This window comes from Emydura macquarii, unplaced genomic scaffold (assembly GCF_026122565.2).
Source record: "Emydura macquarii macquarii isolate MOO-44397 ecotype Brisbane River unplaced genomic scaffold, CSIRO-AGI_Emac_v2 contig_2422, whole genome shotgun sequence".
Lineage (NCBI taxonomy): Eukaryota > Metazoa > Chordata > Testudines > Chelidae > Emydura > Emydura macquarii.
The window spans coordinates 34,303,990-34,331,603 of NW_027132559.1; the positions used below are offsets into that span (position 1 = coordinate 34,303,990).

The 27,614-nt window shown below is 42.0% G+C and overlaps 1 protein-coding gene across 3 annotated transcripts; it reads right to left on the reverse strand.

Moving 5' to 3' along the window:
- Positions 1-1,634: 1,634 nt before the first annotated feature.
- STEAP1 (STEAP family member 1) lies at positions 1,635-14,491 on the reverse strand. Of its 3 annotated transcripts, XM_067561703.1 has the most exons (6): positions 13,339-13,410; positions 10,957-11,061; positions 7,315-7,827; positions 5,692-5,856; positions 2,781-2,872; positions 1,635-2,693 (listed from the first exon to the last, which is right to left on the reverse strand). In XM_067561703.1, exons 2-6 carry the CDS (start codon positions 11,047-11,049, stop codon positions 2,615-2,617), a joined length of 942 nt encoding a protein of 313 aa, XP_067417804.1. In that variant the 5' UTR covers positions 11,050-11,061; positions 13,339-13,410; the 3' UTR covers positions 1,635-2,614. The 3 variants fall into 3 exon arrangements, with proteins under 3 accessions (XP_067417804.1, XP_067417802.1, XP_067417803.1); XM_067561701.1 differs by lacking the exon at positions 13,339-13,410 and adding an exon at positions 14,309-14,491 and having other exon boundaries at positions 1,635-2,872; XM_067561702.1 differs by lacking the exon at positions 13,339-13,410 and adding an exon at positions 13,783-13,884 and having other exon boundaries at positions 1,635-2,872.
- Positions 14,492-27,614: the final 13,123 nt, after the last annotated feature.

The window sequence follows — 27,614 nt, forward strand, 5'->3', positions numbered from 1 at the left end:
AGGAGGAGCTGCTGTTGCTTGCAAGAAATACCTTAGATACTTCACTCTGGAAGAGGGTTCACAGTTGAGAAGCCCAGCAGAGATAGACACTGAACTTATTGAGAAGGGTGGGGCTTACAATGCACCCCTCCCATTGGCTAGCTTAGGCAGGAAGTCATCAAGCATGTTGGCTTTTGTGCACCACATTCTTAGGCTCCTATTTTCCTCCATTCATTGTCTAGGAAGCCTGAGTGCTCAACTTGGGCTGTGTGAATCCCAGTGATTTTCTATATACCTAAAAGTTACGTGTGGAAATGCTGAGGTTGCAACACCTAAATCCTTGTGTGCCTCTAGTCCTGTCACTTTTGAAAAATGGGAGTTAGGCTCCTAAATCACATAGGCACTTTTGAAAATGCAACTCTTTGTCTATATTGATAACTTTTCACTTTGTAGTCAGCCACTAATGTAGTTGTACTAGATCAAACCCCACGTGTGGACAAGAAAATGCCTAATTTGCCCCGATAAAACTAACCATTACCAGTTGAAGAGCAGTTAAGATAACACAAGTGAAAAGCTTCAAAGTCCATTACTAATCCCTTGAGCAATTCTGCTCACTACTTGTGTACAATTATATTATTAGGTTGCTCTTCATTTGTACAGGCATCACACTGGTTGCTTTAAAAGACTTTTTAAAAGCACGTGTTTAATCCATCTCCTCTCAGTAGCTTTCAACAATCAAGGGTCAGGTTCTGCTTAGAGCTGTGTGTCGCAATGCCCAGTTACCCTCAGACCTGTTTATTTCAACTCTATGTCAAAGGTTTTAATTCCATGGCCAGCTGTAAAACAATTAATCCAGAATGCAAGACAAGTGGAAAGCAAATAAAGTGCTCCAATCCAAAACCTTTTAAATAAGGTGCCCCTGCAAAGAGCCTGTGTTTAATAGATAATCATTCAAGATCAAATGCTACCTTCTGTGACATGGTTCCCTGGGGGGCTTGCACTCTCTTACTAAGTCTATGTCTACACTAACAGCACACCTTACTGGTGTAGCTACATACTGCAATGACAGGTGCCAGGAACTCCTTTCCCTGCTGCCTCAACCTTTCCCTGTGGTGAGAAAAGACTATGGCACCAGGGAGGGAGTTGGACACTACACTCCTACAAATAGCATTGTAGCTGTCGGAGGCACGGCTTGGGCAAGTAGAAAGCTGTGTAGGGTATATAGCCTGAGTGCCATGTATGTAGAGCACTCTATTCACCTAAGCTGTGTCTCACTGTAGACTACAGTTACAAAAAGACATGAAATGCAAAACGTACTGTCTCTACAGCAATGTTAATTAGTCCATTATTTTGCTGTTTGTGCTAGATACATTAATGTAATGTTTTAAGGTATCCAGGTATAATGTACACTAGATCCATTGGTTTTTACAAATCCTCAATTTTCTTCTGTTTCTGATTTTTGAAGAGGATTTTGGAATCATTTTGTCATGTGCATGTGTCTGTTGTGTGTGGTCCACTGAAGCAATTACAACTCTCATTTCAATGGTCCTAACAGCAGTCTGGCATCATCAGCACCTATTCTGGGCTCCCTAGTTAGTCTAGGCAGGAGAGTGGCAGTGTTGGTGCTAATGCAAGGTGAATAATGAAAAAAGTAGTCACTGCATAATTTATTTGAAAAATATCCTGACACTTGTCAAGTGAATTATTCAACGAATATCATTCAATCAGCTGTAGAAATCACAGAGAAAGTGAGGATTCATTAGCTTTGGCTAAAAGCTCAGGAGAAGCAGAGTAAGTGTATTTAGAAACAATTTCATATTTAAAAAAGTAATTCTCATCCAATCTAAACAAAGTTCTCAGTATGGACTATGTCAATGCTAAGTTTCAAAGGGCTGTTTATTCTATGACATTTTTCCTTCACTCCACACTATTCGGCCATAACTTAGAAATGTCTTAAAGGGCTTAGCTGGAAAATAAAATCACCCTATGATACAGAGTAAAGGTTGATCCCGCAAACACTTATGCACGAGCTTAACTTTACTCATGTATTTACTCCCCACTGAAGTCATTGGGACAACTTACGTGAGTTAAGGTAAGCACATTTGTGTCTGCTTGCTCCTACCCAAAGTGTGGAAGTTGTCTAGCCTCAAAAGTAAATAAAGCACATGAAAAAAAAAATAAGGGAAAAAATGCAAAATATCTTATCTTAAACATAGCAAGCACTGAGACGCACCCTCTAGAGTATAAGATTCAGATCTGGTTCTTTTAAATTGTTATCTTATTGATCTTCCATAGTCAATATGTCAAGCAATGATTTATGATTGACTTTCTCAATGGCTGATTGTAGTATTTCTTATGGGAATGAGGAATTGGATTTTAAAAGGCATAAGACTCAGAATAAAGAAATCAGTGAATGCCTGAGGACCCCAATTCAATCCACTGTCTCAGCAAAGTGTCCTCCCTTAGCGCAAATCAGGTCAGAGGAGAAAACAGATGCTGCAACCCCAAACAAAAGTGGAAATGAAAAATACAAAAGAAGCATCTAACCAATGCATGCAAACAAAGCCAACATGTGACCATTTCATAGAGCTCAGTAAATCTATACATGGGAGCAGGATAAACACTCATATTCAATCTACAGTCTGGAAGTCATCTGTGTTTTATTCATCTCTGTGTTGGCATCCCAACCACATCTGATCTTCTGGATCTTCTTCCTAAGGCATGGGAGAAGTAGGATGCTTTTACAAAGCAGGACTACAATAGGAAGGAAAATGGCTATCATAAATGTAGGGGGAGTGTACCATACAAATTGCTTTATGTCGACCCATTTATTCCAGGCAAATACTAATGCGTGAATTGTGCATAGCAGCAAAGCTAAATACCCCATCTTGCTCTGCAAAGAGAAAAGAATACAAGATTATAATTATTTTTTCAATAACAGTAAAAATGTACTTTGGCAGATATTATGAGAAGGGCTTGATGCATAACCCACTGAAGTCAATGGAAAGACTCATTAGGCTTTTGATCAGATTGAAGACCACTAATTCAGTAACTAATTCTACACCCATCAAAGTAGTGGCAAAATTCTCTTTGATTTTAACTGGAGAAAGATTGGGCATATTTTTTGTAACTTTTCTGTGTAGCAGCAGTATAAATGAGATGTCAGGAGAGCTAAGTGGTCTACATACAAATCATGCTTTCCTCAGAAGAGAAAGGTCCATTTTTGATATCAGCTCAGTTTTCCCACATGCCATTTTTATTCTCCATTAGAAGGAGGATGGATATCACTAGACACTTTTTTAGGCTTTTCCCATCTCTTATTTCTATAAGGTTCTATAAGAACAAAGTAAGATTAAAAAAAAAAATCTTGCAAGTCAATCAGAAACTTCTGATGTTATGGTATGAAAAAAACCCATTTTAATAACTATAGAAGAGCTCAGTCCTGCCTTCCTTGTATAGAAATAACTTCTACTGACATCACTGGATTTGATTTAGGATACTCAGGGAATTCACGATCAGGCCCTAAGAGAAAAAAGTACTAGTCGCACCACTGGATTTGAATTTCCTGTGGAAACAAAATATATTTTTTTTAAATTTAACTTTTCAGAGTAATCAATGAAAATTCAATGTATGATTGATTTCCCATGTGCTAGATATCCCTTCCCGTAATCAGATAGATAAATTATTTGTTTACAAGACTAATCTAGCATATTAGCATTATTCTTCTGTCAGATGGGCTTCTTTATCTTGCTGCTGGTATGGGTTGGCAGTATCTCATTGAAGAAGGAAATGAACATAACTGATGACCTTCATTTAAGACAGTTGTAAGAAGCTATTGAGCTCCTCTAGAGAATCAGGATGCTGAAATACTAGGATCATTACCCTGAACAAAGGCACATGCAAGACAGGTCAGAAACAGAGCCACATAGGTGAAGGGGTTTCACTGGATATTGTTTTAGTGGAGATGTGTGTGTCTGTGATAAAAGCAGGAGAGAAGGAAAAACACTACAGAAGCTGAGACACAAGCAGCTTAAGGCCAAAGGCACAGCCAGAACCAGCACTGAGAATATAGCCTTGAGAGTGCTTTTAGGCTAAGTGCTGGATAGAATTGAGAGCAATGAAAGTGTCTCCTGCTGTGTTCAGGGAAACAGGACTTTATATACATTCTATGTAAATGAACAGAATTGTATCACAGAATCACCTGATTATCAGTGATTTCTCCAACTGAAATGATCCTCCAGACCCTGATTACTAGTTGGGTCAAAAAGTGGGGGAACAGTACTTTAATATGAATAGCAAAAGTTGTGAGGTGGAGGCCCCTTCCCATTACTTCCCATTACTCTCCATACATCGGAGAATTTTCATCCATAACTGATTGCATTTCATATTACAGTATATATGATTCCCTGTCACTACACTGTCTGAAATACTCATTTCACACCTAATAGGTCATCAAACTTCCACGTTAGGTGCTAAGGATCTGATTCACCATTCTGTGAAACCACTTTTACACTGGTATAACCTCATTGACTTCAGAGGAGACTTTTTTGATTAATACTAAAGTAAGTGACAGGAAAACCCCAGCCTCTCAAACTGAAGCTTAAGTGGATGAAGCAAGCATGGGTGTGCCAATCTCAGCATGCACGTGTAGGATTGGTTGGGTGTAACTAAAATCAGAATTTGACCCCTTATATTTCCAACTAGGTTCCTTTTCTTTGAACACACCTTTTTTGCTGGCAAGGGAGAATGGAAACCTATGTTTACCCTAAGGGCCAGATCCTTGTGGCTTGCCCTCCCTTCCGTTGCTTTGTGCTGCTCAGGAAACAAAGTTGCTAAAAAGCTGTCCTAAGGAGTCAACAGATGATTCCCCTAGTGTCATGGAATCCCATGTAGTATAAAAATGGCATTGTCAGGTCTATTCCTTCTGCTCTCAACCCTACATGACAGAGGGCATGTCAGGGCCAATAGAAATGGTCTAGGGAATGAGTGAAATGCTTTTCATGCCAATGATCCTTGGCCAATGGAATGATCCCCAAGGGACTATTACTGTCAGTGGCCAGCCTCTGGACTGGTGGAGCAGAAAGGTGGCTTAGAGCCACTTTTCCCCTCTCCTTGTGTCCTATACTGAATGCAAGTTAGCTTGGTCCCAAGGATCTGGCCTTAATGGTTTGACTTGGGAAGTGGCAGTACGAATGCTGCTCCACTGCCCTGCCAACATACCTGGACCTTATTCTGGAGTCAAAAGAATCTCATTCTATTACCCATCTAATAGTTGGCCTTATTATGTTCAAGCCGCCAGCAACGATGCAAATTGTGGGGGTGGTTTTTGTGACAGACTGCACTGAGACCGCAGTCTCATTTCTCATGCAGCAGGCCATGGAACAGCCATCTGATTTTTTAAATCCAAGGATGGCAAGTTGGTGATCTCTGAACTAGTGTCCTACAAGTGAGAAGACACTCCTGGTCCCATGAACAAGCTCTAATCTTCAACAACATTGTAACCTACCAATAGGTCAATCTTTTTTCACCAAACAACAAAGTAGAAAGTTTGTTGAAAAGCAACTGGCGAAGGACACTGAATAAACTTTCAGACTAGTTTCAATGAACACAGTGATGTTCTGATATTTCAAAGGAGGGATACTGCTGCAGTTCTTAATTTACAATGTAAAATCCTCCAAAAAAGGACAGATCACATGTAATGTTTGTGTGTACCTGAATACAGTGGAACTCTCGCCAGGTCAAAGAATGGCTGACAGATGGAATTGATGTCACTGCCAGTATGGCCAGCACAGCTAATCCCAGAATTCCTAGAGACACATAAATCTCCATTCTCCAGACATCATGTTCAATCCAGGCATTTTCCTTGTTTTGCTTGACCTGCCAAAAGAACATCAGATTTAAAGTGACAGACTGAGACAGGACCTTGCTGTTCCCAAGAACTGTAGTTACTTACATTAGAGGCTTACATTTAGTCATAAGCTTGAGGGAAATACTGGGCTTTGTTTTCACTTTCTTTTTCTTGCTTTTGCCCTACAAGTGAGAATGCAGGCGAGTCTCTGCATTTAACTGTTAGGTTATTTACTTCGGGTGACAAAGGTTGCATCAGTCTATGCTGAGGGAAAATCACCGAGACTGAGAAGTGTTTACTGATTTGAGCAAGGCCTTGACCCAGAGGAGACTTTTTCTGCAGCCTTCTTAACCTGACTCCACAGCAGGAGACTCTTTATTCTTTTCACAAACAAAATTCCCTGTATGGCTGAATACCTTATTTGGAAGATTCTAACAGGAAATATATTAACACCGGCTATTTTTCGGGGCTAATCAGCAGGCATTCTCAATTACTTTGCTATCCTGCCAGGATAGCTATTTAGCTCTAAAAATTGCACTTGGTCCACCGAGCGGCCCTGAATACAATGGTCTGTACAGAGGAAAGGATCAGCCTTCAGAGGCCCCGATCCTCAGGGCTGCTCTAATTTACGGCTGCCTGCAACAGCCCTTAAGAGGCCATTGCACCAGGCAGGGATCATCACAGTGCAGTGTGCTCCAGTCACAGTCATTCCTTCCTGATGTGGCGCCTGGACACTCTCTACGCCGGAGGCTGCCAATGGCTTACCAGTACTACACCACCTGGGGATTCCCTAATGCCAGGGAAATTCCCAGCAGGACACTCAGGCCAGCTTTAAGGATGCTTTTTTGTAAATTCAGGAGCAGAGTGTTTGTGCACGTGCAGAATTCTCAGGAAGCTGAAAGCATCCTACCCTCTTTGAGTCAAACATATCTGTGTGGTTAGCAGAAAACTGAGATAGGGCTTTAAGACTAACAGCACTTCATACTTATTTGTTATTTATGTCCCAATGGCACCCACATCTTCCATTCGGGATTAGTGCTAGGAGCTGTATAGATAGGAAGACAGTCAGATGAGGATCTCAAAATACCTTACAAACAACTAATTGCCTGTGAAGCAGGTATTGCTGTAGCTGTTTTATGGAGGGCTAATCTCAAGCCCACACAGGGGAAGTGACTTGCTCAAGAGTATACAGAGATTCATTGGCAGAGCCATGACTGACACTGAGGACGTGACTCTTAGTTCCAGGCTTTAGCAATTAGATTCTTCTCTTTCATTTTAACGTACCCCAGCCCACTAAGTGAAGCAATATATATATATATATTTTGTTGGTCAGCCCATAGGTTTTTAAACAAAGAGTTTTGTGGCAGCTGCTTCAGATTCAAATGAAAATCTTTCTCCCCACAAGCTGCTCTGTGTGAGTTGAATAGGGTGACGTCAAGACCCTGTCAATAGAGAAGTTTTAGTCTGATATTTGGACCCAATCATACCTGTTGGTATGCCCAGTTCAGAAGCTTGTATCTGTAAGATCTTCTCATTGGGTAGCACAAGCTATAGCATGCATGCATTGAGGCAAAAAAAAAACTCAGAAGGCCAAATTGCTTTCTTGATAACATCCACCCATTCAACCACTGCGGAAATCGTTTATACTTGGTCCCACAGTGGAGCTGGAAACCTGCAGCTAATATCCCTGGTAAATAAACCAGTGCCAGAAGGGTGATTGAAACCACTGGCAAAACTTTGTTTATGACCAGGATTGGAATTTTATAGAAAGTGTTTTCATTAGTCGTGACAAAAGGGTGGATGACATCCCTCAGAAAAGTATAGATAAATGTTAGCAATGAGGCTATAGACGCTATCTTCACTGGCAAGTGCCATTTGGGGAAGAGATCCTGCTTGCAGTATTGATCTGAAAGGTATTCAAACTCATCAAAATGGTGTGTTTGATGTAAATGGAAAAACGCAGCTGCTTCTGGGGTGTAGGTGACTTGCAAATCCATATTCTGAAAAGGATAAAAAGGGAAAAAAATTCATCAAATTTAAGAGGAGATTGAAGGATCCATCAATCATGCTAGACTCCTGCATTATTGCCCTTTCACTGTATGTTTCCCATACATTATACAAAAGAGTAACATAACAGCTATCAAAGTGAAGACAGCTGAAACATGTGGGGTTTCAACACTCAGATAGTTAGCTACCAAGCTAATGTGTGCTGAGGTGATTTAAGTTGAGATTTCTGGTTCCCTATTCATTCTCTAAGGTGGTTTCTGAATAGATTTTCATTCCAAGAAGTTAACTACCGCAAGAGAAGATTTCATTATTACTGCTTCTGAGAAGAGAAATAAATTTCAAGATACAGACTAATAATGTAACCCAAATAATGCACATGGTAATGGAAGCCAGAGACTGTACAATACAAGATTCTAGTCAGCCAGTGATATTTTAAATGCATTTGCAGGAAAAATTGAAACATTTTTGATTGATGGTTCATAGACAGAAGAAACCAAAGAGCTAGGGGCGCACATCAACCCACTCCATTCTTGATTCCCTTCCTCTCCCTCCACACACACACAGATCTAATAGTTTCCTACCTCATTTCTCCCTTTACAAATGATGTGAAATTGGATCATCTTAACTACAAAATTGAATTTTCTTTTACCAGGCTTGATTGACTGTTGCTGAAGTTGGTGGCAAAACTCTCACTGACATCAGCGGGAGCAGAATTAGGCCAGAACGTCAGCATAACTCTATAGCACACATTACAGTCAGTATATTTAAAGATTACCTCTTGAAGAGGGAAACAGATTAGTATTTATGTTTTCCTTTTATATCTATGCAATGTTGGGATGCTGGTAGAAGTTTGTCTGGAGGTGGTGAATTCCATTTATGGTTCATAATCCAAGAGGGGCTCCTTTCATAGTCCAGAAAAAAATAAAATAAAGAAGCCGGAAATGGTTCAGTTTTAAGATATCTAACTTGGCATATGTCCAGACCTCAGTTAAGAAGAGTCTCTACTAGATTTGGAGAAAAATAATTCGTGTCAGTAATGTGGAAGTTCTAAATCTGCCTCACGTTAGGACATTGGAGGACTCCCGAAGCAAGTTCAGTGCTGTCATCCAGCATCATTCTCAAGAACCAAACTGCGCCATATGACAATGGTGCTGACACAAGTCAGAGGGGAAGATTCAGAGAGAATGTGTGAAGAGGAGCAGCATGTAAGCCATTGGTCATTGGGTGCAAGTCTAAGGGTACATCTACCCATCAAGCTGGTAGTGTAATTTCCAGCTCAAGGAGATATACCTGTGCTAGCTATGACTGAGTAAGCCTGTAAAAATAAAATGTAGCCCCAATGGCATGAGGGGCTAGTTGAGCAGCAGGAAAGGTAGCCAGCCTGAGTATATAATGATCTGAGACCACAGGCATATACTTGGGGAAGCTAGCCCCTCCTGCCACCACAGCTACAGTCTATTTTTAGCATGCTAGTTTGATCAGAGCTAATGAGGGTACTTCTTGAGCTGGGAATTCCACCTTCAGCTCACAGTGCAGACATACACTAAGGCTTTGTCTTCACTGACAGAAAAGTATTTGGGTTTTTGACAGTGAGATAACAAGTGTGCATAGTGATCTTGCTATAAAATCCTAAGTGGATTGGTAGAGCTGTGCTGCTGTAAAAGCCCTTGTGTAGCCATGTTATGTTGATGGGAGAGAGCTCTCTCGCTGACATAATAAAACCACCTAAACGAGTGGCGGAAGCTATGTCGGCAGGAAAGCGTCTCCCACCAACATAGCACTGTTCACACTAGTGCTTATGCCAGCAAAACTTATGTCGCTCAGGGGTGTGTTTTTTCACATCCCTGAGCAACAAAAGTTTTGCCAGCATAGGTGCTAGTGTAGACAAGGCCCTAAATTGACCTTATGCCTTGTCTCCAGTAGGGTTTTACAGAAGGACAGCCAACATGCTAGTTAGCCTACAGTAAAAGCATATCTTGTCTGTCTGTGAAGACATAGATTCCAAGGGTATACCTACACTGGAATTGGAGGCGTGACTGCAGCTCAGGTAGACATACCTAAAGGCAATGCATGGAGGTGCATGCAGGGTCACGTGCTCCCCACCCCCTAGATTTGCTGCTTGGCTTGGACTGAGCATGCTCAGCAACACTGCTGAAGCTGGCTGCCCTCACTCTGCCCACCCACTATCAGCAGGCATGGGTCGTCTCCGGACGTACCCATGCCAGCTTTAATCTAGATGGTATGGCTAAAAAGAGATGTGTAGATGTAGCAGCTCAGGGGCATGGGCTGAACAAGCCGGTGTCCTTTGGTATCTACTCCCGCCGCTAGCCACTTCTACATTGATACTTTTAGCAATGATAGTGTGAGTAAAGGTAGTGCGGCTATGTCTGCCTGAGCTGCAACCACACCTTGGATTACAGTGCAGACATCCATCCTGTAAGAAGCTCTAAATGGTGAGCAGAGACAGACTGAACTGGGGTAACCCACAAACTGAGAGGACAGAAGGTGGGGTAAATTATACGCACTGAGATTCATCTTGGCCCCAAGATTCTGACCTTTTGAAGAGGTAGTTTGAAAGACCTAATTCAATATTCAATGGCCGCTAGCGGTAAGGGATAGCCCCCCTCAGAATAAGGAGTAGTAGCCTGAATTAGTTCCGTGCCTCAGCAGCTGCAGAGGCAAATTTCTGCCGAAATTTTTTTTTTTCCCCTGGATTTTTCTTTCTTTGGATTTTTCTTTTAGGGCAATGAGGAAGACATAATATTCATTGTGAGATGGCTACTCTAAAAAGACTGTCTTTTAAAGGGGCAGTTCAGGGATTTCTTACCGGAATGAAATGATTTCTACTGGGCTTTGTTCAGGGCAAAACTCAAATCCATCATGTTGCTCTGAACTGTGGTGCCACTCAATTGGCCAAAACTGTGTGTTTAAGCACGGTCTCTGACTAAACAGAATGAAACATCTTTATCTTTTTATCTCCTCATGTCAATATTGTTACAAGACTTAAAGATGAACTGATGATATTCCAGTGTTATGGGAACAGTTAATTCTCCAGAACAACCGAGGTGCAAGATATCAAACATTTGCATGAGGCATATGAACTCTTTTTATATGGACATTACCAAATTGTTATGATTTCCCATATTTCTCCCAAGCTCCATTTTCTGAACTTCATCCTGATCCAGAGTATGGGGCTCACCTGTCCCGCTCTCCATTACAGAGGAACCCTGCAAAAATAACTACAGGATGTAAGTCAAGTGCTCAAATGCGCTGCTGCAATTTTGTAGTTTATTTTACTGAAATGCAGAAATGACCATATTTTTCATTTTCAGTATGTTTTCAGGATCATTTGCCTCCTATGGAAGTGATACTCGGCCTGGGGCTTTAGAGATGCGCGTACTTCTTTGGGGCACTGAGGCTCCAACTGGAGTTTCTTTCATTCTTCCTGATCCGAGGCACAATGAGGATCAAGAGCCCACTCAATTCTGTCTGAGACATTAGAGGCAGCACAGGGAAAGCTGAGTAAGTTGAATGGACCTGCCAAGATCACATCAATCCATAACAGCGAGGTCCATGAGTGGGGAAGGGATAAAATGGAGAGAGTTGAGTGTCTGCAGCACTCTCCTGTCCTCTCTCGGTTTCAGTGCTGTCAGTCTAATCATCCTTTCTAGCAGCACTTCACACAGATTTCCAAAAGCATGAGCTAGACTGAAAAGCTAGAGGTGAAAATGTTATTCATGAATTAAGACATGTAGTTCTTAGTTTGATACCGCACATTCTATAAATGAGAATCCTAACTATACCTGCCAACTATTAAAGGCTTGCGAGATTGTGGAGGGTCTAGTGAATTTTACTATAATGGCTATCAGCTGGGATGACAGCTGTTGATGCAAAAAGTAACTGTTAGAAGCCAATTGATCAGTTTTCTGGGAATAAAAACATTCCTAATAAGCAATACTGAGAAAAGAAACTGTGTGAGAGTGAATGCACGTTCTCTACCAATGCACACGTCTCAGCTGTGGAGCTGTATACAAAAAATCATAGGTGATGGGTCATGAAAGTGCACTTGTTTTCTTGAGCCAGAATTAACAAAATAAAATATCTTCTGAATGACATAAGACATAAGTTAGGAGGGTCCATATAGGAGACATTAATAATTCTACTCTGTGATGTCTTATGAATTGGTAAGAAGCAGCCACCCCCAGGGCACCCACTGAGGAAAAGAAAATTACATTGAAAAGTTCAGCTGTTGAGGAACCAGCTAAATAGAATAATGACTAAGTAGATCATAATTATTATTGTACAACAAAAATGTTGTAGTAACTCCTGACCTTGTTGCGTATTGGTTCAATTTTCCACCTTCTACAGTGAAGCAGCAAAACCCATTTAAAATTATAATTCCGAAGGGACAAGCTCCACCTGTTGAATACAAGGTTTGCTGGCCACTTTGAGCTCAGCTAGTGAACAAAATGATATTTTTTCTTCTGGATGTGACCATTCCATTTTGTATCATGAAAGCTGACTCAAAATTATGCTAAATAAACAAAGGAGGGTCCGAAATCTGTAGCCCTCACTCAGGGAAAGCTGCCTTTGAAGTCAGTGGGAGATTTTCCAGAGAAAGGGCTGCAGGAGTTACATCTGAAAACCTGCTGTTATATTTGCAAAATTATAACAAGTTTCAAGAGCAGAAGATTATCTTTTAAAAACCTCTCTGCATTGTTCGGACAGTTCGGACATGTACACAGTTTCTAAAAAAGAGCTTTCTGCATTTTCACTTAGCAAAGCTTTTGTTCTGAACTTTGTGGAAGACCTAGTGATAAAACACACAGTATTTGGAATAGTTCAAGTATTGTCCAGCATTTCCTCTACAGTCAGAATGGAGTTAGATCTTCTCAAGATCCCTAAAAAGCGAAGCGGGAAAGGATTTATGAAAATCCTTGAACTAGCATTTCACTTTGTTCTTCACAAAAATAGTCTAAAGTCTGCTCCAATCAGTCAACCAACCCACAAGGGTGGAAAAATCAAACTGGCAGGCACAGGAAATATGAATGAGCTGCAGCCATATAATGATTACCGCAAACGGGAGCCTTGCCTGGAAATATTTAATCAATTTCTGCACAAGCAGCAGCTCAGATTAAAGTGTGGGAAACTAAATCAAACAAGGCTTTGTCACCCCAGATCTGGGGATTAGTCTCATCCCTTTGCGGGCAGTAAAACCAGTTCTTACAGCTGAGTCACCAGCTGCAGGAAGGCACCGATAGAATTCAGCGCTCGAGTGGGGGAAGGAGGGAGGGACTCGGGGGCGAAGGGAAGTTAGAGGTTGCTCTAGACTCCGGGACACCAACGGGTGCGCTGAGTTTTGAGTCTCCCGAGAGCTCAGCAAGTGTTTGATTAACCAAGGCAAGGCAGGAGGAAGCTAATCGGTCGCCGCTATTTGTCTGCGTGAACGTACCCCAGCCACACAGCAGAGCTGTCAGAAAACGCAGAGATTAAAAGTTACTTACAAACTTTCTACCGCGGGTTAGGTTTACACGGACTCAGGACAGGGCGCGATTCCAACGCACGCTCGCTCAGCCAGCTACCCACACGCGACCTTGCAAGTCTGATGCCCAGCCTTCAGCTTGCCTATCTCCCCCGTCCTTCCTTCCAGCCCCGCCTTCTGCATCCATCCCCCTCCCCCCGCCTTCGCTGAGGCTGGGTAAAAACTGGATTTGCCAGAATCCTGCTGCTTTTCGTCCTCAGCCCTCAAATTGTAATGGCTAAATAGAAATCAGGTTCCACCGCTTCTTCTGCACCAAAAAAACCCTAGGCTCCACGTCCCCCGGTACAGACGGTCCAAAACCCCCGGATCCAGCAGCTGGATCTTTCTGGATCCAGCCACGTTTGGCCTCCCCACCCCAAATCCTAATGTGCGAATAGCGGACAAATAAGAGAGTCGCTCCTCTCACCCCAAAGACATCCAGACTCCAGTGAATCCTGGCTCCTCAGTGCCACAAATCCTTGGATCCGGCATCTGGGGGATCCACCGATTTTTGGCTCAATCCTGCAAGTTCTACTGTTTAGACAGAAGGGGGAGACGCATCTATTCATCCTAGCGCAGTGCCGCAAAAAGCCGGACCCAGCGCCCAGATCCGGCCAGCTCGGAACCCTAGGCCCCCGGCCCCCAACTTCCCTGCCTGAAGAGAGAATGGCTCGGGCTGTTCTTCTTGATCCCTGAAAATCTGGGTCTTGAAACAGTGGCAGTTTATGCCTTCCTCCTCCTCTTCCTCCTCCTCTTCCTCGCCAATCGTCCTGTCAGTCCCTCCTCCCACTCTGTCCTCTAACCTTTCGCACTTGGGCCCTTGAGAAAGATATTCTTGCTCTTCTAAATGGAGCACAAACGTAGGCGCTCCGTTTACACCAAAAAATAACCTAGACCCCAATGTCTTCCGGTGCAAAAGTGCCACAGATCTCTGCCTCCGGTCTCAAACTTACCTCCAATGAACTACTGGCCCGCTGCTTGCCAAAGCACCTTCCTCAAATCCACCGGCAACAACACACCCCTCCTCACTTGTACCTCCAATTCAGAGCTCCCGCTCCCAGCCCGATTTCTCTACGCCCTGCTCTCAAATAGCACTCCTGCAGCCCTGTCTCCACTAAGGTAACCCTCACGTTAGAAATCCATACTCCAGCTCAGTACCTCTGCCCTGATCGTGCCCCTTTTATCTGGCAATTCTGACAAGGCGGGGGTGCATTCAGGACACTAGCTCTGGATTGTGTGCTGTGTATTATCTTGTCTGCAGTTGGTAAATTACTGACATTGACACAAAACGTTCTTCACCTCTTGCACTTGCTGTCAGAGTAAATCGCCGGTGCCTCCGGCTGCACTCGGGTTTAGAGGAGGTTTGCTGATGTAACTCAGCATCATTTGCTTGTTTAATCCGAAATACTTGACTCCACCCCTTTGATTTGGGTGTGGGCGTGCCACACAGCACAAGGAAATCCACGCTGAGTCGTAGGCCGGGCAGCAGATCAGAGATTGCCTCGCAGGAAGAAGAGAGATGAAATAACTGATCCTGCTGCGTGGAGCTAAGACAATATTTACCCTTGTGTTTTTATAATTACATTGCCCACCCCTCCTGTTATAATTTTACATCGGATATTGTGCACTTCGGTTCTGTTCGGGATTCCCCATTATCTTAAACCTAGACATGTTTCCCCTATTTATGTGATTTAATCTTCTTCTCTCGTGCTTTTTGTCACGCTTTAAAAAATCACAGAAAAGTGAGTAACACTATCAGGGTGACATCTAGTGGTAGGAAAATGAGGGAGGCACGTGCCTGCTTTAGTCAGCTACACCCCTGGGCTATGTAGAGAGAAGAAATGGCTCAATCTTTATATAAAATATTAAGGTCCAAAGGCAGTCACATGCTCCCCTTGATATCAATGGCAAAACTTAGAAATTCTCAGTGGACTAGTTTAGTGGCAGCTGGGCTACATTTATTGACTAAGTCACTTATCTGATGACTAATACTCTTAGGCTGGGGTTGGGCACTCAGACCACCTCATTGAAGCTGTTGGTTATGACAGCCACTTTCCATTCAGATGGCACAAGGGAACAATTAAATGTCCCTTTGTTTAGTGAAAGGTGAAACAATGGAAAGGGCTCGACTGCTTGCAAACCTGGACCATGCAGTCCATGATGCATCCCAGGTATCTGATAACAAACATCAACGTGAAGGATTGATTTGATTTCAGCTGTAGGTTTGTATGCAGGGGTGTCAAAAGGTGTTCCTGCTCTGTAGTATTCCCTTCTGACCAAGCCTGGCTCAGCAGCACCTTGCCTAAGTTTCCCCTTCACTCAGGGCCTCTTAAGAAGGCCACAAAGGCCAGATATTCAAAACATTTTTCTTTCTGCGGTCCAATTTATTAAATCCTACAGAGCCTTTCACAAGAAAAATTTACAAAGCCTTTATCCTATTTTCAGCAGAGCCCAGCCCAGTCTCCCCCCAGCACCTCTAGCCTGGAGATGGGCCTTCTTCACAGGCCTTTCTCCTGGTATCGGTCCCCTACTGACTCAGGGGCCTGCAGGAATCTTCTTACTCCCTATAGTATCTGCAGGCATTTGCTAACAACCAGCTGTAATTGTCTCTCCCTTTATAAGGCCCAGGTGCATTCTGGTAAGCCCCATTGGCAGCAGGTAATCAGTACAGCTGTACTGGTCTTAAAGGGGCTAGTCACCATGTGGCAGGGGGGAGAAGGAGCAGAAACCTAGCAGAAGCAGACAGTGAAGGCAACAAGGAAGCAAAGACATGGCGAGATATGCACTTATAGCATGATCCTGAGGAAAATTTAGAGAGGGCATTTTTGGGTACAATGCTAGCTGAAAGGCTTGGGATGTGAGGAAAGGAAATGTCTCCTGCTGTTTGGATCCTAGTGAGTTCAGGGAGACAGGACTTTAGGTACATTTTCATAAACAAACAGAATTGCATCCAAGAAATGCTCGACTCCATCAGCAATTTCTCCTTCTTACAGAGAAACTGCAAGATTTGAAAAATGGCTAACTGTTCATGTCAAAGGGGCAACAATATTAATATTAATAAAAGACAGTTACTTATCAGATTGGTTTTTACTTATGAATAAAAGTAATATAGGCAGTGAGTTCTTATACATATTTTTATATACTATGCACCTGATCCTAATCTCAGTTACATCTGGGCAACACCATTGCAGTCAGTAAGATTACCTGGGTGTAACTGAGAGGAGAATTTGGCTCCATATGTCCTTTTCTAAATTGAGGTAATTCTCTGGACTTTGAAAACCAGATAAAAATACTTTGGAAAGACTGATTGGACTGTAATTGTAAAGTGATAATCAGTGACTGGGTGAGAGTGGAGGGGGTATATTGGTGCCTGGTTATGTCATAGGCTCTATTCTATGGGGAAATTGGAGCACATCAGCATTTTTTTCTCACCAAATCAAGCATTTGTTGAATCATATCAATTATTCACGTCTTGGAGAAAGAGGAGTATAGTGTGCTGGGTATGTACATTGTACAAAGTCTGGTGTATAAGAGATCCATAAAGTGTGGACTGTATAAATGAAAGATGGAAAAGCCATCTGGTTACTGGAAAAAGGGAGATAAAAGCCATTTAGTTACTAGGACCAGATCCCGCTCCCCTTGACTTTAAGTGGGCCTTTAGTGAATAAGGCCAAGTCTACACTACAGGCCCTATAGTAGCATAGTTATGACCCTTTATCTATCCCACTGTAGCGCCTGTAATGTAGATGCAGACTACAGTGATAGAAGGTGTTTTTCCATTGCTGTAGGAACTCCACCTTCCCCAGCAACAGTAGTTAGGTCAGTGAAAGCATTCTTCCATTAACCTAGCTGCATCTCCACTGAGGATTAGATCGGCATAGCTATGGCGCTATGTGTTGTGGATTTTTCACACACCAACGTGCTGTAGCTATGTCAACCTAAGTTTTAAGTGTAGACCAGGCTACAGGCTGCAATTAAGGAGCTTAAGGGAACTAGGTATCCAACTCCAATTGAATTTCAGTGGGATATGGGTACCTACCTCCTTTGAAAGTCCTAGGCTCAGAAACTGAAAGAAGAAAGTTCTTAAATAGGCTAGAGCCAACTCAGAGACCCCAGGGCTGAGTACCTTCAGCTCACACATTCATTCACATCATTCCTAGTAACACCTTGTAAGGAATGCTCATAGAGTAAGGCCATCTGAGAGCATTAACATTTTAAAATCAACCAATGTTTTTTACTGTGATTTAATAAAAGCTCTGTTATATGATGGGAAAGTGATAGAAAGAGCAGATAAGCAGACCAACTGCTATCTCCCCTGTTGACTACATTTGTGGACAGGGACTAGCTGTTATGATCTCATTCTATAACATTGTTAAAATCAAAAGGCACTCTTGCTTGCTTTATATCGATCAGCAAGTTTTGTGCAAACAAAGAGCCATCAAAATACTTGAATTCTACTAGAGGATTTTTAAGACAGCAAGGACGAATATAGACCTTCTAACTTGCAGTAAATGGAGGCACATGAAATATACTGGAAAAAAACAGAGCATCACCTTTGTTTTGAGTTTATGACAGCACTGATGGATCCAGGCCCACATTACAGGAAGAAACCTATAATTATATAGTACTAAAGAGCTCTTGTGTGTGTTGGCAAGCACTTTGAACTAAGGGAAATCAAGAGCACAGTGTGTCACCTAGCTCCTTTTTAAAAAAGCTAGTCCCATTAGAAGCAATTGATGATACAAGTAAGAGCCATGTGAACTTTCATGCCCCAAAATCACATAACTAACGGTGAAAAGACAATGCTTAGAACATGACAATAGCAGTGTATTGTTTTTACACCATTTGTAAAATGAATGGAGCACTGGATTTCCAGGATATAAATTAGAGAGGTGTATGGAAAGTCCTCTCAGTCCCTGTTTGCCAAACTACCAGCCTTTCATTCAAATCCCTCCTGAAATGCATTTTTCTTTATTGTTTACAAGAAATGAGCCAAGTAGGCATTTAAACTCCAATCCCCAAACTTTAATAGGACCATGAAGATAAGGTATCACCATATAATAATAGGGATGTGGTGCATATCAATGGCCAATTTTCCATCATATCTGTTGAATAATTTGGGGTAAATATTGTTTACTTTTTATTAAAGCTATGTGAATTGCACCCAGATATGATAGTGGTGAGGCCTTAAAATGAATGTAACAAAAATAACAATTTGTACACAGACTATGCTCAGACGTATTATGTCATTTCAATGGCACAGTGGCTTTTAAATTATGTATCTATGTATTTTAGATGGGCTGATTGGCTAAGAGTTCTTAGCTGTGGTATATTTTTCAATTTTTTATCACCTACATTTAATGACAAGAAATAGGCTGTTATAATATTTGTATAGGATTCATTTTAAATTCAGACATTTTGGGGCAGGAATTATGAAACCACACTAAAAATGTGTATTTCCCTTGACTGTTTTCTGCTATTTTGTCTGGGCTGTCTGGTAAACTCCACTGAGGGCATGCTATTTTCACCATATTTTAGCATCAGGAGTATCCAAAATTATGAGGTGCGACTACCAATCCTGATCTGAGAGGTAGCAACTCTACCTCTCAAAATAAGAGGGGTCATTCACTCTTCATGGATCATGCAGTTCTTGGCCTGTCTGCTGAGTCTGCCAAATCTTGAGATGGATGATGGTGAGTTTGTGATAAGGGAGCTGGAACTGAGATCCACCAAATTCATGTTATATAAAGGCCATCAAATTTGAAAAACATCTTCCAATCCCTACATGAGCTGCACTGTATTCAGACTGGTCTAGTGGTGACAAGTTCTTTAGCAATGAGATGAAGCATCCAGTTTCCCAATAGGTTCTAATATACATAGCTTCTTATACTGCACTTGTCACCAGAGTATCTGAGCATTAAGTGAGGTGACTAATACCTGTCACATGTGGTTTGTTCTCTTATCTTCTTCCCAGTGGGAAAATTATATGTGCAGCATATATTTGTTGTTGTTGTGGTTGTTTTTCCCCCATGTACATTGTTAGGTTTTTATATTAGAGAAGACAAGGTTGAATGCACCTGGCACTTGAAATGGAAGGTGGGGAGGTTTGTGATGGCCCTAAGTTCCTGCAGGAGTTTGTTGCACAGTCTTTGACCATCTCCTAAGAAAGCTTTGTCTCCTGCAGATGAGCTTTACCTTTATTTTAGGAAGTTCCACACAGCCTCAGGAGCAGAGTTGTTGGCTAGGGTCTTCATTCTGGAGCAATAGGTGATCTTTTAGAAATCCTGGGCCCAGACTGTAGGCCCAAAGCTTGATTTTGTTATATTGATTTTATGTGAAATACCCTTATTCTTTTGATGACAAACTATTGACAAACTATTACAGCAGTTTCTGTGAGGCTTTGCATTTTGGGTATGTAGGGTGATCTATTCACTATTGATAAGTTGTTTGAAACTAACATTTGGTTATTGATTATTTTGTTTGTAAAGTTACTAAAGATCATCCTGTGAAACTGTTGCTATTGTTGAAGTACGCATATGTTAAGATCACTGTTTAAAGTAACATCAGCAAATGTTTTGAAACAAAAAGATTCAGTGTTAAATAATGGTGTTTTTGTAATAGTAGTGAATGTTTTAAATAAAAAGAAATGTTATTGTTTTTGGAGGACACTTGCGTCTTCCAGTTACAAGTTTTAAGTAAACATTAAGAAATTAGTGTGTGAAGATGAATGAGTGATATGTGTATGTGAGACCAGGGAGTGATGAAGAAAGGTACCAGCCTTGGATGTTCGAGGGAGTGAAGATAACACCTTTTACCCAGATGGCCGAAGACTACCCACCCGATGACCCTGGGATCCACCTCGAAAACAAAAACAAAACGAACTATAAAAAATAACATTGGTCATGCTTGCAAAACATGGATGATTAATAATCACACCAGGATACAGATGCAGCATGACGTAGCAGAACCCATAGACTGGCATAAAAGCGTACCCCTATAAAAAGGGGTCGAAAAGATGAGGACTTTGGGTTTGGTTCTACAATCATCATCCAGGAGCATCGGTGTGCACCAACAGACCCCTGCTCCCTCCCTCGTGCTTAGTCACCTGACCAGTGGACTAACACGAGCAACTGAGGCTGGTAACTATACTCCATTTTTGTAGAACTGTGTGTGTGTGTGTATGTAGGTAATTGCTTTTTGAAATTTTTGTATTCACAATAAATGTGGCATACTGCCTTGTCTCCCTGAATAAGATCCTGCTGTTTATTTTATAAGTATAACAAGACCATAGAGTGCCTTGAAGATAATGACTGAGACCTTGAACTTGACTCAGTGGTTTATGGGCAGCCAGTGTAGAGAGTGGAGGACAGGTTTGATGTGCTTGCAGTATCTTTAGTATTCTGCGTTTTCAGTTTTTATTTGTAAAAAAAAATAAAATCTGGGAATTTTTCAGTGTTTATTTTCCAAATATTAAAACTGGAATGAAATCAGGTTAAAAATTAAAAAATTGGGGAGAAAAAGAAAAACAACAAAATGTTTTTGTAATATATACATTTTACTACAGTATAATTGAAACTTTTTTTTTTTAATGTACAAAGGTATATTTTGTCTCTCTTGGACCTAGTAGTTTTTCCAGAAATCCTGGTTTGCATAAACTCACATAATTTTCTTCAAAGTATCCCCAGTCATGTTGAGCCTCTTGCTGTCTTGGAAGTAGTCCAACTTTGAAAATATGCGCTTTGCATCAATAGATTCAAGGGGTACACTCAAAGCTTACTGTACCACTTTGCTGAAGTTGGGAAGAGTGTCTTGACAACTGTTCCAAAAAGTCAGCAATCCAGTTTCTCGTTGTCAGGATTCGGCAAGTTCATGTAAGTAGTAAATTCCACTTTTAGATTTGAAATTTCTTCTTTAGTGGCAAATGGTTGAAACACTCTGGCATAATAGTTGTAGTCTGCTGCAAAATTCACCTTGTGGAAGGGGTGCAATACCTGGATGACATTCCAAAAATAATCTTCAGCACCAAACACTTTGGGGTTCAGATTACGGGCCATGGTTGTCTCTCATTTCTCCCTGAGTGCTGTGTTGAAGGTTTTGAATACTTTTTTGGTTTTCTTGTGTTCCAGGGTGAGAAGGATTTCTGGAAACAGCTTGGTTTTCTCACCATATATTTCTCCAGCAGCTTTTGTGCTCAGTTCATCTGAGATTTTGGTTGTTGGGATCTGGTAAATGTCTGTATTGGCAAACGTGTTGGCAATAGAAAAAGAAAACTCCAGTGTTTTCTGAGTGTCACACAGCAATTCCAAGTTTTCCACAATGAACATTACCGTGGTGTGCAGAATCTGGTGGTTATTTTGCTTATTTGCCAGTCTCTTCAGAGTTTCTGCTTTAGAACCAACACACTGAGGATGATCTAGGAGGCACATTGGCACAGTCCACACATTATTTACATGACAGGCAGTGAAATACAAGATCATCCACTGATGTGGCACAGCAGGGGTAAGAAATCAACAATTGGCTCTGCACTTATGTCACATTATGAAAAACAATGCATTCAACGTGTTGGCATGCTTGAAAATGGCCCAGAATCCAATGATGAAAGATTTCATGTCTTTCATTTCTTCTGTAGCAGTAGCTGCTGACAGTGCAACATTAATCAGATACGCAGGACTGGTAATATGTAAGAGCTCCAGTTTCTGACTGAGTTTAATCTCCTTTGCACACTTAGCCATGTAGGAAGCAGAATCTGTGTTAGTTGTGGCCACATTTTCCCAAGTTAGTTGGTACATCTCAAACATGTCAGTTATTGCTGCATCGATAAGCCGTCAGCAGAGGGGATGAATATCAGCACAAAACAATGCAGTTTGAAATAAAAAAATGAAAGCAAAAGAATCGGACAGTCCAAAGCATCAGGAGACTTGTCAAAAAACAGACTAGACATCACATTTCCATCGATTCATTCCATCAGTTTAGATGCTAAAGCATCGTCATTTTCTTTCATACACTTACAAGTGTCTGCATTGGGGGGGGTTTTTACTGCTGGACAGTATTGTCTTACAAAGTCACCAATAGGGCCCTCTGCTATTAACAGCAGTTGTCCGGCGAAACCAAGAGAACGCACAAATTCATTGACACAATCATGCTGTGTCCTCTCTTTCATTAAAGCCCTGGTGAAAGCTCCTGGTATTGACTGTTTATCCCAGAGCTCGCTTTCTTCTTTAAACGTCTTGTATCGCTTGCTTTCAACGCGATCCTTTATTCTGTCAGTGAGAGCACTGACCGCAACGCTGCAGGACTCGCAGCACAATGCATCCTCTTCACTCTGTCTTTACTTCCCTTGAACATTTCTAAGCACTGATTTTCTTGTTGGCATTCAGGGAGAGATTTGTGTCTTTGTCCATGTTTACCTCTTTATCTTATCTATCTGCAGTCCCCAAGGAGCTTACCTAGGTTCCTGGGGCTCTGTGTGCTGGTAGTTCAGGGAGAGGCACCATCCCTGGTAGAAGGGGGAGCCAAGGGTAGACTCAGAGTCTGCGTGGCAACCAAGAGGGAGAGAAGGGAGACACTACATAGAACAACAGGGATCCCTGTTGGTTTGGGGACGGATTGCAGGAGTGCCTGCCCAGAAGAAGGGGCAGAATCAATGATTGACAAGGGAAAGCCCAGGAAGAAGAGCTAGCCTGGCCAATAGGGAGTGCGATGCCCTCCCCTGGGAGCCCTGGAGGGCAGAGTAGTCATTTGGGGTAGTCTGGAGCCAGCCACAGAAAGGGCAGGACTGGCTGTGTGGGGATTCAGAAGAACCCAAGCCCATCCATCCAATCCTCTAAGGAGATTGGCACTAAAGGAGGAAACTGGGTGGATAGGAGGCATTATGTATCTTTATCGGTGGGGGATTGATTGATTGTTTAAACTCAGCACCACACTAAAGGGTACAAAGAAGTAGTCAGCAGCGTCCCCTTGTGAGCCAATCATAGCTCGATATTAACATTGTTTGATTTTCCGATCTCCACCGTGTATGCATTCTGGGTTTTACACTGTGGAACTGCTTCAGTCTCAGAGCTGCAGGACAAAACAATCGTGTAAAGCTTTAGTGTTTAACAAAAATAAGTACCTGAGAAAATACCGAGTGGATTGATAAACGGGTGTAAATTGTTGGAGGCCCAGTGCAATTTGAGTTGCTTGATCAGTGTCTTGGGGCCTAGCATAGCTCAAGTTGCTTGCTTGACCATTCTGGCCTCAGCAGCCTGACCTCTTCTGGTTGGCAGATACAAACAGGAATACTGAGTAATCTTGCAGATGTCTCAGTTTCTGCATACCACGGCACATAATAAGGCGAAATACATAACATGTGTGCTTGCAGCTGCACATAGATAATAGTGATGGGAATAACAACTTGTCCTTGAATGTCTGGGGGAACATTTTTCCAATGCCAAGGGGCATATTTTGTTTACCACCCCTCTTATTACCAGAGGTTGTTTTGACGACCCTAATTGTTATGGTGAGAATGGAATGTAGATAAGGGTGAGAACCTGATGTAGGTGATAGAATATATAATAATTAATAGATAGAAAATTAGGTGAAAGTTGTGTATAGAAAGGTATAAAAAGTCACCATTTAGACAAAGGGGCATGCTCCATCAACACCTGATTCCGCTGGAGGTGCTGCCAGTTGGACCAGAGGATCCACTGACTCCCTGGCGGGGCCCCTGAAGAAAGCCATTCCTGTATACAGCCTTCTGAGTGACTGCTTAGCTCTCCAGGTTTAGTGAGTATGATATATTGTAATTAATTTTAGGCTTATTTTTTAACTAGTATATTTATAGAAAATCTTGCATATTAAACCTTATCGATCTGCAAATCGGGTATACTGTGTCTCCCTGATATCCACATGGATCACTAAGCATCCAGTATCAACATAAATCAGTAAAAACTGAACTCCTTTAATGAAAGAAATTGGTAATTTATTAGTGAAAATCAGTAAAAACTGAAAACTAAGTATCCTGTATTCCTGAGGAGATGCAGCATTCTGTAATAGCTGGAGTTTCCTAAAAGCTGATGGCTTCATGATCAATATTGCATTGCTGTAATCCAGACAAGGTGTCAAAGGTGTGTATTATGGGCAAAAATACCCAAAACCAAATAGTAAAAGAATGGTAAGGTTGCAAAGTCCAATATTCAAAGGTTAGCACATGTCAGAATTAAAGTGACTTGTGCAACCTTAAAAAATCCCCTCTGTGCATATACATTATGGTACATGATCATATGTTATTTTCCCCCCATGGTTCTTCAGTATTTGAACCAAGGACAATGTAGATCACTACCACTTGAGCTAAAGAAGTAACTAGTAGGAATTATAGTGTTATCCTTAGGTGGACACACACATTTTACCAGAGGTTACACAATTGTTCTGAGACATCAATGGAATACCTAGTATCAAGATTCTGGGGGCTGTCCCTGGCTGTGATAGGGGAGTGTGATCTATGTAGCAGATACAGAAGAGAAGGCACATACATGTAGTATATTCAGCCTGAAAGGTATGGTGATTAAGTGAAACTTGGTTCTTGTCATATTAGACGGCTGGGTTCTCTTTCCCACTCTGCTAGAAATGAATTTGCCTTTTTTGTAAAACGAGTGAGTAATAAAGGCAGGGGAGTTCACGGAAATAGTAACAACATCAGGGATGCAGTTAGACCAGAAATTCTGGTCTATTGGCCCCCAGTCCGGTTCACCTAGGTCAAAAAGGCATATGGACAGGGAAGGCTCATTCTGGGTGTGTCTACACTGGAGCTCAAGGTGGAATTTCTAGGTCGAGTGGATATATGTGCACTAGCTCTGACTGAGGCAGCACACTAAAAATAGAAGTGTAGCCACAGCAGTGTGAGCCACCCAAGGTCTCGAACGGGATTGTACTTGGACAGTTAGTCTGACCCGCTGCTCGCATTTCTGTGGCTACATTTATTTTCAGTGAGTTAGCTCAAACAGATCTGGTACAGGTGTGGTGCTGTACGATTGAAATATGACCATGTATTTCACTGATATTGCCTCTGTTAGACAATTGCAACAAATCTTGTACAAAGTATGTCATGTAAGCTGTCAATGGAAAAGTTATGATTTTCTAAATAAGATTATCCTGTTTAAATCCATGTATCATCACTGTGTCAGAAGTTATGAATAATGGCTATATACCTGTTTTTCAATTGTGTTTGCTCCCCGGGTAACACCCACAAGGTAATTTACATCCATTCTAGACAGCCACTGTGAATGGACTATTCAAGCTTGATGGCCCATTAAGGCAATTATCTCTCACAATGGGCCATAGAAGAAAACTCATCCTGCTCAGCAAGCCATTCCAATGGACATCTTGGCCAGAATATGGGTAATGCCTGCCCCACAGAGTCAGCCACCCATGTAAGGGTATGTGCTTTGCTCATGTGATCCTGGACTCCATCTTGTGTCTGTAACCGAGGCTGTGAGCTTTTCTATGTGCCTGGAGATTTTCTGTTTCAACCAGAGGGTATAAGAGACCCTTGAATTATTTCCATGTTGCCTCTTTCCTGCTCTGATCTCTGGAATATGGACTTACACTAAAAGCAGCATTTGACTCAAGGGACTGAGGACCTTCCAGTCTTTTGGAAATTACCAGAGACTTTACAAGCCAGAAGTTTATTTCATCACTGTTACAAACATGACGTGAGAACCTTGCAATAATGGGATGTATATGGTCTAGTAACCATTTTAACTCTCTTCTTCTTTTCTCTTATAAAATAAACCTTTAGATTTTGGTTACTATAGGACTGGCAACAGAATGATTATTGGGTAAGATCTTAGTTGCATATTGACCTGGTATGTGGCTGATCTTTTGATATCAGACTAACTCTTTGTTTGATGAAATTGGTGTTCAATAACTACTCATCATAAAGTCTAGTGTCTGGGTGGTGAAACAAGGGTGAAACAAGGGCTGGGACGCATAAGAAGACTGCATTTTGGACTTCTTGTGAATCAGTGTGGTGAGAAAGCAGTTTACTTTTGTTACTGGCTTGGGATATCTAATAGTAGAATAACCGCCAGTATGAGGGGAGTCTGTCCTATTTATCAGCAGTTTGTCCTGAATTTGGCATCCTCAGCTGGGACTCACTGAGGCGTGGTGACAACAGGTGACAAATACATCACCAGTTCCAGAGTAGACATACTCTCTATCTCCTCCATATTCTGCTTTGCCACTTCTGCCATGAAACCTTGAGGGAGTCTGGGACAGCACTTTCAGTGTAGGCCTCCCACCCCCCCAGAGTGAGGCCCATGTGCTTAGAAGCAACTCACTGGCTAGCACTCCATTGTGTATGGTTACAGGGCCTTCCCTTTGGTTGCCTCCTCTTGTTGGTCATCTCCATTTGGGTCTACCTTGGCCTAGCCCTCCAGCCAGGTCACTTAAAAGTTTAATCTCCTTCTGGGGTTTAGCAGCCCAGCTGTAAATGGACAGGCCCTAAGATGGCTTCTCCCAGGTGGCCCCTTCAAAAGTCCCTTCACTTGGCTCCGCCTAGGCCAGCAGCAAAGTCCTTCCAACTCACCACTGAACTCAACGAAAATCACATTTTTCTTTCCACAGTAACAGGTGCCAGGGGCTTCTTCCTGGGCCCCTCATTAAAGCTCAAAATGACAAACAAAAATCACTGAAGCATCTTTAGTCCCTCTCCTGGGCTCCTCATGGAATACTGGGCCCTGGACTCTCTCCTTGGAGCCCACTACAGGTGTGAGCTCTAGTTCTGTAACTCAGCTACTCAGCTCACCTACTCTCCCCCCCCACTGCCATCCCGTGACTGCTAGCTTTCCTCCCTTTCTAAGTTCTACACTTAGTGCACAAGCGTGGTGTTACCTGGGATTCTGCCAACACAAAGCTCTGGTAACTTTACTCTGTGCGAGGTTGTATCTAGAGATAAACCAAAGGGAGACATGACCGTCTGGTCAATAGATGAGCTGGTAAAACAGTATAACACAAAAGTGCTCTTACTTTAAAGCTATATTTTACTTAGGCTCAAGCATTTATGTCTGCAACAGATTAGTAAAACACCCCAGCTCTCAACCCTCAATAATTACCGAAGTTTGGGGCGGCTTTTGAGTGGAAACAGTAATGGCTTTCTGATTGGCCTGATCTTCCAGCAGTCATTGGAGGATCCTGAAGCTGTGTCCAGGAAGAGATCCCAAATATTCCAAACCTCTCTCCCCTATTTATCCTTGTTATTAGACTATAACATGTCAAAAAAGA